Source organism: Pezoporus occidentalis, unplaced genomic scaffold (assembly GCF_034315485.1).
Source record: "Pezoporus occidentalis ecotype Australia unplaced genomic scaffold, CSIRO_AGI_Poc_V1 ctg100, whole genome shotgun sequence".
In the NCBI taxonomy this organism is placed as follows: Eukaryota; Metazoa; Chordata; class Aves; order Psittaciformes; family Psittacidae; genus Pezoporus; species Pezoporus occidentalis.
The window spans coordinates 1,922,282-1,935,273 of NW_026912780.1; the positions used below are offsets into that span (position 1 = coordinate 1,922,282).

Below are 12,992 nucleotides of genomic sequence, written 5' to 3' on the forward strand. Positions count from 1 at the left end.
TCCTGGCCAGGCAGGCATCAGCTGCAAGGCAGTATCTACAGGCATCTCCCAAAAAAGGTCCTGTAGAGGAAAAGCTGGCCATGGGAGAGGGCTTGCTATCAGTTGACTGGGGTAGATTCTGCAGAGCCATATGGCCATGAAACACGAAAGCAGTGGAAGGGCTGCGCACTGAGGGGGCTGTGAGCACTCACATGCTGCCCATGGCCTGTGCAAATGAGGCGAACACTAGATTTTTTCCTTGGAAAGCAAATAAAGGGCTTGGCTTCTTGCCTCTTCCCAGGGAGAAATACTTTTAAGACAACAAGAACTTTTTGTTCCTGACTTGAAGGCAGGTCTTACCTTTCCTGGGCTGTGGCTGCACACGTTGGGGTGATAGCAGAGCTCCTGGGACAGTTCTAATCTTACTCCTGCATCCCTCTGGATGGACAAACCACTTGACTTGCGAAATCCATCTAAGGCAGCCAAAAGATGGGGTTTAGGTTTCCAGAGGAACCAGTTTAAGGTGGGTCATTCTGGTCACAGCTTATGGAAGATCCAGCTACACATAGCTAATACCAGGGCAGGACTGCATAAAGACACTTTTAGCTAGGGTTCTACCACCCACCAGACTGGAGCCTGCAGCTTGTGGTGCAGTGCCTGCCTTCAAAGTGAGCCAGTCCCAACCTTGGGGGAAAAAACAGTTTGCATTGTGGCTGTCCCAAACATTTTTTACATTTTTACCAAAGGCACAAAGAAAATAAATTGTGGCCCACTCAGATGAATGAAATATTCAAAAGCAGCATCAGCTGAGGAGCTTCTTGTTCAGAACTAAGATCACCAGGGTTTACCCCTCTTCTTGTTCAGATCAGCAGCCATTGAAAGAGGGACAGGAATGAGTTGGCATCGCTGGGATCTTCTGCTTTGTTCCCTACTCCCCTCGATGAAATTGTCCTACCTCCCCACCAAAAGTCAGTACTTTGTTTCTGTTATTCTATTTAGGATGCTCTACCTGTGGTGATGCAGTTCTGGTTACTTTGGCTTTCAAATATGACTCAGTCTTAAAATAAGCCCTTAAACAACTTTATTTAATGGTTCCAAGCAACACTGCTGATACAAAAATGACATCCTAGGAGTTACATTTGAAGTCTAAAATGGTAAAGTGAGATTAATGATAAAAGATTTTAAGACGAACGACAGTTATTGAGTTTGGCTCTCATGGATGAAATATTACATGATCAATAGATTATTATGGTTTGTAGTAGTTAAAGTTTCATCTTACAGAAATAATCTATGAACAGATAAGTAGGATATAGGGTTGCAAATCTCTTGTTACTGTAAACAATGCCTATTTGGCATTTTACAGACTGTGTAAACTCTGGCAATAAGAAACTACTGATTAGCGCAGACCTAGATGAGTAATTGATTTTAACAATTGATTTTTTATTTTTATCATTTTGCATTAGCACCATACTGACAAAACCAAAAAACCTGAAATACACTGACATGCTCGTGGCTGTTCACATGGCTGACAAGCAGCCACAGACCTCTGAGTAAAGGGGTTTTTAGCACTGTCTTTTTCATTTCAGACTCTCCCCAAAACACTGCTTCTTACCCAAAAATCCAATGGTAATGCTTTGTCTTTTCTCCCAGGGCAAACACTTGGCAGATAAAGCAAAAAGAAGTTTTAAATTTTTAATTAGAAATTAAAATAGCAGCAAAAGAGATGGCCCGGACTGTGAATTGGCAAATACGGCTGTGACTTGGACAGAAGACATGACTGCAGTGGGCTTTACTGGGGCACTTCTCCACAGGTCACCCGCTCAGGAGATGCCAGAGCTGCTCTAGTTTTCTCATTCATATTACTCTGAAATATTTTCTTTCCATAATTGGCAATAGCTATCTGGTGATCTTTAATTATTAACTGGTTTGGGGACAAGTTAAACTGCACTTGTCTGTAAGTAAGATTCACTGTTAAAAAGAACTTAGCTGAGCCCTACTTTAAAGCTACTGCTATTTTTATCTGAGAAATCAAGGGAGCCCCTGACTGTTGAGAGGCTACGTGAGCTGAGCTCCATCACTGTGCTGCAGTGAGATTCTCTTTCAGTTCGGAAGGGCCCACTGTCCTGGTTTCAGCTGGAACAGAGTTAATTTTCTTCCTAGTAGCTGGTGTAGTGCTGTGTTTAGGCGTTAGTTTGAGAACAATGCAGATAACACACCAATGTTTTAGTTGTTGCTAAGTAGTACTTACCCTAAATCAAAGCCTTTTCAGTGTCCCATGCTCTGCCGGTGAGGCAGACCCATTCAAAGTGAGATTCACCATGTCCATTGAGGAGATGGCACCCATACACATCCTGCATTTGAAGACAGCAGGAAGATCCAGGCTCCGTGGCTCATGAGGTTGTGCTTCTCTGAGGTGCTCCAGGGTGAATCTGCTGTAGCACAACAGCAGTTAATGGCAAGACCCTAGGCTGGCACTGGATGAGGACAGTTTTACAGCACTCCCTGCAGGAACTTCTGCCTTTAGGCATTCTACAAAAAAAGGGAATGGCTAGGATTACAGTTAATGACCATGTTTCACCAGTTGTGCTGTTAAAGGTGGAGCTCCTACAGAAGCAAAGATGTCCTTAGACATAAGGATGACTGAGGCCAGCAAGCTGCTCTTGCCTATGGCATATTTGTAAGGAACTGAATTTGCAGCTGCAGTTAGCTCCCTTTTCAACGTTTTACAATACTGCTGCTTTTTGTCAGCTTGTTTCACTGTAGCATTGAATTCAGCATTGTAACTGAAGACATCTCTGCCTTTCTATCTGTAGCTCTATTAACTTAGGGCAATTATTCTGCAGAGAGGTGACAATTCCTTTATGGAAGTTATTGAATTCTGGTACTGCAAACAGTGCATCAATAATGAAAGGCCAGTAAGAGAGCACAACGTACCTGCATTGTTCAGAAATATGATTTTGTCTTTATGGACTCTATCATCTGACAGATAATTTAGGCCTAGAAATTAGACATCAATTTTTAATAATATTTAAATTTACTTTCCAAGGAAAATTAAAAGCATGAGCTACTAATTACAGGCTTGAACGAACAGGAGGAAGATGGGGAAGAGAGGGTGAAAGGGAATGAAAACAAGGGTCACTGAGATGTCTCACTGGAGTTTGCTGACCTTTAGAACTCCCAACTGATTAAAAACCTTGAACATTGATAAATTAGATAATATTCACTCAACCCATTCTCATGTTTTATTTAGCAGAGACTTTCAGCTTTGTTCAGCAGTATGACTTCTGCTTTTTACATACATGTAACACTGACTGTCTCTCCAAGGACTCGATTCAAGTTTTAACTATTACACTGTGTCTCAATTCCTGGCTTTTTAGCCTGCTGCTTATTGTATTGCACAGTGCTTCACAAACAATAGCAGAAAGATCCTACAAGGTCAGTGTAGGCAACAAAAGGAAAGAGTTGTTTTCCATCTATACACCATTTTATATTTGAATAAAAGCTGGGATTAAATACCAGTATTACTCTGCCTTTGAGAAAGGATTGAGAAATTTTTTTTGTCTATCCATGGATGGACCCAAAACAGGGATGCTTACCACTGTTCTGCGGCTATCTGCCTTCTCTCTAAGTGCTCCATAGCTTTCCCTTAGAGCTTTCAGCAGCCTCTGTCAGAGCCTGAGGATTCTGCCTTTGAGAAATGTTTGCTCTTTTCGAAAAGAGAAGTCTGCTCTTCATGCATGTCCTGTGTCTATCTTATACCTATTCTTGAAAGAAATTGATGTGCAGCTCCTAAATCATAACCCTTTCTGCTAAACTTTCGCTCAGAAACAGGCATGCAGCTGCCCCTGAAATCCACTGAAGATGTGCCTCTGTGCCTGAGAGGAAACCATGACCTCCTGACAATTACTATGCAGGCAAGAAAACACTGTACAGAAAGCAGCTTCTTTTTCAAGGAGCTAACACCCTTCTTTAAAAACTTTGATTGCAGCTTGCCACAAACTGGACAATACAGTAAAACCCTTGAGTATCTGTTATTTATGGACAAGGTGAGGAAAAAGGTGTATTTAGTCTGAAAACCTTCATAACTAATGGTCCAACGTAGACTATCCATTTGGGGCTTCTTTTGCACATTTTCAGTTTCTTGGTTTTGTTTATTTGTATTATTTACATTCAGTGGCCTAGCATCTCTTGTATTCCCAGCTCCAAAAACATACAGTACTCAGCAGACATGAAGGCACAAGGGAATATCTACCAGATACATGCAATTGCATGGCATTCCTTTGATCTTCGGCTGTACTGGAAACACTGTCAAGTAGCATCTGTTTGCAGGAAAAGAATTCTGTTTGGTATAAAACATATACATTCGCTTCTTTGTAACTTAATAATACACAGGGGTAATATTAATGGAAGTTTTGCTTGTCCAGGTTGCATGAAAATCTACTGAACTGGTAAGAGAGATGTTGAAGAGTAGCAAGGCACTTTGAAAAGAACATGACTACTAAAGCAGTATTCAAAGGATGCTGTTATCTTGGGCAGTTTCCTCCTCTCCTGTTTTGCCTCTACTCTTTATAACACGTTCCTTACAAATTCAGCCTTTTCAGCCTGTAATTTGCAAGCACTGCTTTATTCTTTATTTCTCTTCCAGAATAACCAGCTTTGGTCATGTAGCCTCTTTATTGTCCCAAGAGCGCAGAAGCGAAAATAGGGTTGAAGTGAACCCCATGCATTAAGATACTTTACACAAACAACTAAAACGGCTGTGGAGCTTACAGAACTCATGGTAGCTGGAGAAGATCCCCTGTAAATGTGAAGAGATGTAAGTCGCACAAAACCGGTCTGTACCCACGCTGGGTGACAGCATCCCACTGGCACACAGGGTCTGAGCTTTAGGCACATGAATTTGTTGATCAATCCACTGTAATGACTCAGATGCATGAATTTACTTAATGTGTTCTCAGAATAAGAAAGGTAAGACACGACAGGCATAAAGCTGTGCTGGGCAGAAGCTCCCATGCCTAGGCATGCTGGTAAAGAAGAAACAGTAACACACATGAAAATCACATCCTTGAAAAGGAAAAGGAGCCCAAGCAGAAACTTAACATAAGAGAAATATTTATTTAAATTTGCACAATAACGAGCTTATACTGAACAAATTCAATCAAGAAATAATAGTAAGTGCAGTAAAACAAGGAAATATTGATGACTTTTTCCATCAGAAAACATTAAGAAGCCATGCCTGTGCATCACGGGTTTTCTTTTTGATTTTTTTTTAATTTTTTTTTTGTTTTTACAGTAACTTCTTTTTTTTTTCAGCTCACATACTGTACATACCATATCTTAGCTGCTAGGTTCTTTATTCCTGAAGGCTTCGTCCTTTTACTCAAATGCCTGCTAAATTCTGCATTAAGCAATCAAACACATTTGTGCAGTTCCAAATAAGACTAGGTAAAAATCTCTGTATCTGGTCAAGTGTTAAGAGTCTTAAAGCTTTGGAAGACCCTCTAAAAGCTCCTAGTTGCTTTTGGATCTTGACATCGTTATGTACAGCGTCACAATGTGTCACTTCACACTAACCTAAATATTCTGCACAATGATGCCAGACAGACAAATAGCCAGAAGATTTGGGCCTAACCTCATACAAAGGTATACACATCTGAGCTTGTCTTGAGTCCCATAAATTTCACTCTGATTCAGGTAACTGAGTTCATCACATATCTGCACTTTAGACGGACAAACCCAATCTAATTTTAGCTTTAATTTTGAATAATTTTTGGTCTAAAGGTCTTTATTGTGAAGCAAAATTCTTCAACCAGAAACTGCTTGTGAGAGATGGTTGTTGGTGTCACAGTTCCTGAAGGCACTGTGGGTCCACTGAGCAACAGACATGGCCATTCTAAAGGGATGAAAAACAGAGAGAAGAATTGAAACAAGCAGCATTTAGGACAGAACAAGTAAATTTAAGAAGCTCAGCCATTTGAAAACACCCACCGGATTTGAATGTACAGACTTGTAAAATACAAGACATACAGGTTCTGATCAGATTCATGACACTGTTGTCATGTCCTTCCCTTACCCAAGGGAACGGGCTACTATGATTCCATTAATTGCTTGATTTGCTGTGGTCTGTATCCCAGAGATACAACAATCAAACTGAAAGAAGCTGGCATCACTGGAGGAAATGTCCCCAGCATAAAGGTATCAGGCATCTGCTCAAGTACACAAAGCTGTTGAAGACAGGTCACTTGGGAGTTTTATTTAGGTCAGGCAGAAGGGACTCTGGATTTTATTTAGCCCTGAATGCTTCAAGTTAATACATCCTGTCTGTAAAACCAGCAAACAGTAATCCATAATTTTTTCCCTGATACTCCAGATATTCTTCTGAGAATATTAGCAATTAAGGGAACAGATTGCCCGTGGACATCATTCAAGTACCAGAGAAACTGTTTTCTGCATCGCTACTGCTTCTTAAATCTGATTCTTACAATGCAAATAACAGATGCTACAGGACATTAGACAATCCTACTGTCCATCTTCTTTACTTGCGATTTGAAATGGTTTTGTGGCTAAGTCAGCTTTAACTGATGCCCAGGTTTCTGAATTCTTAAGGGATTTGTGCAAACCTATTTTGCTATAGCATGCTTAGAGAGGCTTAGACCAGAACTTTGACCTCCCATGTAATGCTCTGCAAGAAGAGACTGGGGTGACACAAGACGAAGGAAGAGAATGATCCAAAATGGGCACACAATTAACCTGATCTGGAGGGAACAGGCTATTTGCATACAGAACTACAATATTAAAATGCTGCCAATATGAGCAGATAGTGTATTTCAAAAAGACAACTGTTCTATAAAGAGAACTGAATAAGATTTAGCTTGCTGAGAGACAGAGATACATCCACTGTTAAGCAGGTTCACACCTGAGCCAAAAACTGTGTGGTTTGGAAGAGTATCTGTTTTAAACTTACATATGTTCACAATGCAGTGATGGATTTTAGTCTGTGTATGTGTTTACACTGAATACAAATTAGTTAATGCTTAAGGTTAATTCTTTGCTTAAGAGGAAAGGGCAGATGGGAGCAGTACACAGGTGGTCATCAGCAGAACTGATACACAGCTTCTGCATTGCCATTGATTAGCAGTACAACAATGAGAACACACTTCCAATCACTGAATCTCAAAAGCACTTCAGAGAAGAATCACACCTATTTGTTTTACAGATGGGAAAACAGATGCACATCAGCCTCAGCAATTTGCCCAAGCAAAAAGTAACTTCTAGCACTGGAGTTGGTATATGCCACCAGTTATATACCCCAAAAGCATGGGCTTCTGCACATAAGCTTGTTTCAGCATCCTTTGGACAGCAGCTAGCTTTCTAACCATTAGCCACTCTGCCAAATCATAGAATCAGAGAATGGGTTGGCTTGGAAAGGACCTTAAAATCATCTAATTCCAACTCCCTGCCACGGGCAGGGATGCCTCACCCAGACCATGCAACCCAAGGCTCTGTCCAGCCTGGCCTTGAACACTGCCAGGGATCGAGCTTTTACCATTTCTTTGGGCAACCTGTTCCAGTGCCTCACCACCCTTCCAGTAAAGTACTTCTTACATCTAACCTGAACTTCCCCTGTTTAAGTTTGAATTCATTACCCCTTGTCCTATCGCTACAGTTCCTGATGAAGAGTCCCACAGCATTTTCTTCTAATCACCATGCTGTTCTGACACCAAACCAAATGCCTATGCTTACTTGGTGCATAACCCTTCCCTCTTGAAAGGGACTACGCCTCAACAGCAACAATTGCTGTTGCGCACAGTACTGAATCAGGCAAAATGGAAAAAGAAGGTGGCACCTGAAAGCTCTGCTACATTGTCAGTTACTCCCCATCTCTCCCAGAAGGAGCTGTTGCAGTTAGCTTATTTTTTATGAGAAACTTTTCAAAGTAATCAATCGTACAACATACTAGAGTTTGGGAAGTATCTTGCTTGGGAAGGACATAGACTAAGGACCAAAATCAACTGTGAATTTCAGTAATAATTAAAGATCTGTGGATGAATCCTACTGTCTCTCCCTGGCTACTGTGGAAACACTCTTTGTCATTCTTCAGTATTTAATGGTGGAGAAAACAGTTCACCTTGCAGGCTTATTCTGAATGGAAGGATTTATTTTAACCTCCTTTTGCACCTTTAGAAAGAGATGCCAGAATTCACAGCCCATAGCCATTAACTTTTCTCCTCAGACAAGGAATTCCTTTGACTACAAAAACTATAAAGTGTTTTAAACATTGTTATATTATTAATGTTATTATTAATATTAATTTTAAACATTATTAATAATTTTATTAAATTAATATATAGCTAATTTTAAAGCAATAAAGGTATGTAACCATATAACTAGTCCCTTAATTCTCAAAACAATTACTATTCTCAAAATACAATTTGATCACTTCTGGTGATGCTATAGTAAGTATCACGAAGAACAATTTATCGTGTGAAGCCTGGCCTTATATACCTATGCGTTACTGCATATGTTTCCAAGATAGCATGGAGCTATATAGTAAGAACTGCAATCAAACTTGAATTGAGCTATCCTGATGAAAAAGCAAAGCTCACTGCTGTGTCTACAGCGCACTGAACCATGATCTGTTGGCCTGCTTCTGACCTGCTAGCACATTAAACCATCCTTCTAGCACACACAAGAGTAAAGTTGACTAAGCTGAACACTCTTACTCTGCTGCTTTAAAACAAGTGTAGACACCAGCTGGTCACTGACCAGACTTGCTGGGAAGCAAGTATCTCGGCTTAACTTTTATGCTCTTTACCTTGCACTGGCAGAGGGTGCACTCTGTGCCATGCTTAATCCAAGAAGATCCAGTGAAGCGAACAACATTGGTTTCATCCAGGCAGGTTTTAGTGATGTCATTGCGAATCGTGTCTGCTTGGCAGGGGTCACTGACGCAATGCGGGCAGCACTCGTTCTCAGGGAGGACACTGAATTCACAATCCACCTCTGGGCATGGCAAAGGCCAGCAGTCAACTTCGCCTTGCTGTTTACATGTTTTATAAGAACAAGAGAAGATTATTAGCTCTTGTTTTGTTTCATCATCCAGCCATCTGAGTCAGCATTATTTTTCTTAGCCAGCTAATTTTGCCCATCTGGTCCTATTCAGAAGTCAGTGCAGAGAACACTGGTATTTGAGAGACACAGCAAGTTGTGTGCATTTTCTGTGTTCTGTTCAGGAAGTGTATTAGATTTAACTTCCTTCAATACACTCTACATCAAACTGCAGCTGGCAATTCTCCACAAATATCATGCGATGCAGAATATGGACCTGTCCTTGTGAAGTCCTACTTTTGCAAGTGACAGAAGCCTTAACAGGACTGCACTGCAAAACTGCTTCCAAATAGCAGGTTTCACCTTGTTGTTACTTCTATTCTGACTGTTCACCACAAAAAGCCTTCATATTAAGCTCCGGATGGGCTAAAATTGATCTTTCACAGTTACAAATGCATTGGCTGGAATATGTCAAGTATGTCAAGCTGCCAGCAGCTCAGTGTAACAAGAAACACCAGTGTGTTTCCACCGAGAAGACCTCCGCCAACTTACTATCCATTTAGGATGTTACAACCAGAATACCTGAACTTCCAAACTTAATCACACTTCCTGCATGATGGGTTTAGTACAGCCAGGGTATGAAAAGGTCAGAGCAGAGACTTGTGCTGGGCCAGAATATTCTTGGGGGAAGTTACTGTACTCCTGTACATAAATCTACAGATGTCTAACTGTTCACATCAGTTACTAGAACTTGGGGTCAGCTTCTCTTCAACTCTGGTCAAAGGCCAAAGTTTCAGATTTATTGGTCAAAAGAAAGACTTCACAGAAGTCATTAATGAATATTTCTTCTGGAACAGGTCCATCTCTGACCTTCAATTTATTTAGCTCATTTGAGCACAGATTGAGTAGTCTGTATTGAGGTGGGGCAGAGAATTTGTGCCTTGGAAAGAAGTTTACGGATAAAAACTGTACCTAAGGTTTGAGAATGAGGAGTTCAGTATCTCCACAGCAAAAGCTGAAAAAAATTCCCAGGGATTTGCGATAGCTCCAGATTTACTCTTCTTGTTCTAGAAAGTATTGTCAAGTTACTTGTACAAAATTCTCATCTGGGTGAATTTTCCTCTTTTTGAACCACAGGATAGTTAGAATGAAAGCGATCTTTAAATCCATTGATCTTGATATTTCAATTTATGTTTGCAGTGATGGACAGTACAAGGAGTAGACACTCCTGTCACTGTACACTGTCACTAAAAAAAAATCCTTGACAATTGAAAGAAAGCAGGCTTTAGTTACAGATGTAACATCTTGAAAAAAAACCCCATCTATCGAGATCCCAAACTGTAAGTTGTTTTGGTTCGTTTTTAAGACATTTAATGAAGCACTTGGGAATCCATTTCATTGAATTTTAGCAATGGTAACACTGAAAGCACAGTGTCTACAGAAATTGGTTTCTGGCTGTTATTCGTGATACCCTGACAAGGCAAAGCTGCTAGATGGACTAAGATTTACATTTGGAGATGACCTGTGATAAAAGCTAGTTATTTTTATCTTGGGATTTTTTCCATCCTAGAAACTTCCTGAGTGGCATTATTCAGGGTAGTTTTTGCTCAGACTCTGAAACGCAGGCCTAGGAAAAAGATTACAAACTTTAACAGATTTTATTTTTTTCAAACCTCATTTCACTGTTTAGAAAAAGGCATCAAGTTGCATTATTTTTTCTGTTACTAAAAATGCCTGAATGAATAAACAAATTTTAGTCTATCAGCATCTTTGAAATTACCAACTGTGATAACAAATACATATTTAGAATTTCCTTACTCAGCTTCATCGGTCTTTGAATAAGTGAACACATGAGTGCTGCCGTGTAGGTGCTATATCCAAATGACCTCCACTCTTTGCTAAAACAATCTTCATGATTGAATAATTTATATTACTCCTATTGTGTCAAAATGCATTTCTGACTGGAACTTCATAATACTGACTAAAATCCATGAAAAACAGATTTTGATTATACACATACTCCAAGGGAAATTAAATGGATGCTAATGCATGAAAATTAACTATTCACAGATCAGAATATCTCATACCCTTTTCCCCTCACGTCTCTCCTGCTGTAATCAAGGAGCCTTACCAAACAGCGACACTGCTGACAGTTCTGTATCCAGGATTCACCACTGTTATAGGAGAGCTCCCCGCTCTGATGTAAACATTGACTGCTGAGCCTTGGGTCACATTCAGGACAGCAAAAGAGGTCAACAGTGGGATTTTCACAGTCACAGACCATTCGTCGGCACATCACATATCCATTCTGTTGTTGGAAGACAGACATAGAGCGATGGCAAAAATTCACAAAACTCCAGCAGTGCTTGCACCAAAATCTGATTTTTTGGCTTGACTTTAAGCCATCAGCAGCTCACAAGTTTTTCCACTATACCATTTCTTTGTCAAAATACAATTCAAACAGAACAGAAACCACAATGCACACTCAAAAGCTGCCATAAATTTACCTTGTTGTCTTACATATATCCTTCATACAACCAATCTTCAGGCAGCTCTCCCCTAAGGTGATAAAACCCAAGGGTGTCTTCCCCAAGGGTCAAATTTTAATGGATTGCACTAAGTTTATGTCATTCTCATATGGATGATAGTCAATTCTAGCTTTAAACTTCCAGATCAATCCCTCCCTTCTGTAATTATTCACACAAGAAAGATGATAGGTAATCTGAAATTAAATTAATGCTCATGAAACCTGAGCTGCTGAAATGCTCAGGACTTTGTCAGCCATGTATTGGGCATTTATTCTGCATCAGCATTTAGCTTGTGATCAAGCCTCCCACAGCAAACATTTGAGAAAGTTAAGCTGAAATACTCTGCAGATACAGAACCTACTTCTATTTGCAGCCATCTGGTTAAAGATACTGGCATCAGTCACCAGCTCCAATATGTGTCTAGACAGACAGCTTCTTTGCATGAATATGCTGCTACTCCCACCCAGAAAACATGGGTGGCATCTCTGTTAACAAAATAACACTATCGTCTTTCTTCCAGTATCATATAATAAACTTCATGTGGAAGTTCTGCTCATGCAGGTTGGAGAGAGCTCTCCCCAAAAACATATATAATATATAATACCATTTTTCTGTAGCACCAGATGCACACCTGACAAGGCAGCTAGAACAGGAATTTCACTTGAATCACAATGTTCTTCCTTTCATCCCCAGTACCATCTTGCAAGAAGCAGCTCCTTCGATTTCTACTGACCTGGCATGAGCAGACAGAGCACCTGTCATTCTCCAGCACCCAAATCTGACCGTTGTGTTTGATTTTGTTTTCATGGATACAGTCTCCTGTGCAGTTCTTGCCATGGGGACATCGACAGTCGTACCCACCATCCAAGTTAAAGCAAACAGTGTCATTGGCACAGCTATGCCTTCCAGTTCCACATTCATCAATGTCTGCAAAACACACCATGTAATGCTCTTAGACCACATTCAATTAACAAAAATGTTCTTGCAGCGCTCAATATAAATGATTCTTGGCCATTAAGTCTTCAGTGGAAAATTAATTTGCACTTCACCAGAACAGGGAGAAATAACTTACAAGTTCACAAAAAAATATTCGAGTCACATCAACTTTTGAGTTTTCCTGTACACCTTTCTAAGTGAAAGCCATTAGGTAAGGTAGTTAGAATGAAGAAATCACAGGCAACATAAGAACAAAAATAATTCTTAGCTCCCTAAACATTCATGAGACATGTTTAGTGCAACAAGAAAAGCTGCAGAATTTTCTTTTCAAAACCTTTTGCTGGCTTTGGCTGGTACCTTTGAGTTCACTTGCTGAGAAGTTAATGTGAAAGGTGACGTCTGACCTGTAAGCTCATTTAAACTAGCACACCATGCTTTAAGTTGCATCATTTATCAGGGTGCGCAAACTAGAATATTTCAATTATTCAACTTGCAGTGACA

General features: G+C 40.2%; 1 protein-coding gene across 1 annotated transcript in view; it reads right to left on the reverse strand.

The window, feature by feature from the left end:
• Positions 1-5,074: 5,074 nt before the first annotated feature.
• The window catches only part of NELL2 (neural EGFL like 2), a 155,167-nt gene continuing 147,249 nt past the window's right edge, over positions 5,075-12,992 (reverse strand). Inside the window, exons 17-20 of the mRNA XM_062612647.1 lie at positions 12,289-12,482; positions 11,159-11,335; positions 8,795-9,019; positions 5,075-5,872 (exon numbers count right to left, since the gene is read on the reverse strand). Of these exons, the coding sequence (XP_062468631.1) occupies positions 5,822-5,872; positions 8,795-9,019; positions 11,159-11,335; positions 12,289-12,482 (647 nt within the window). The 3' untranslated portion in view covers positions 5,075-5,821. The remainder of the gene's footprint in view (positions 5,873-8,794; positions 9,020-11,158; positions 11,336-12,288; positions 12,483-12,992) is intronic.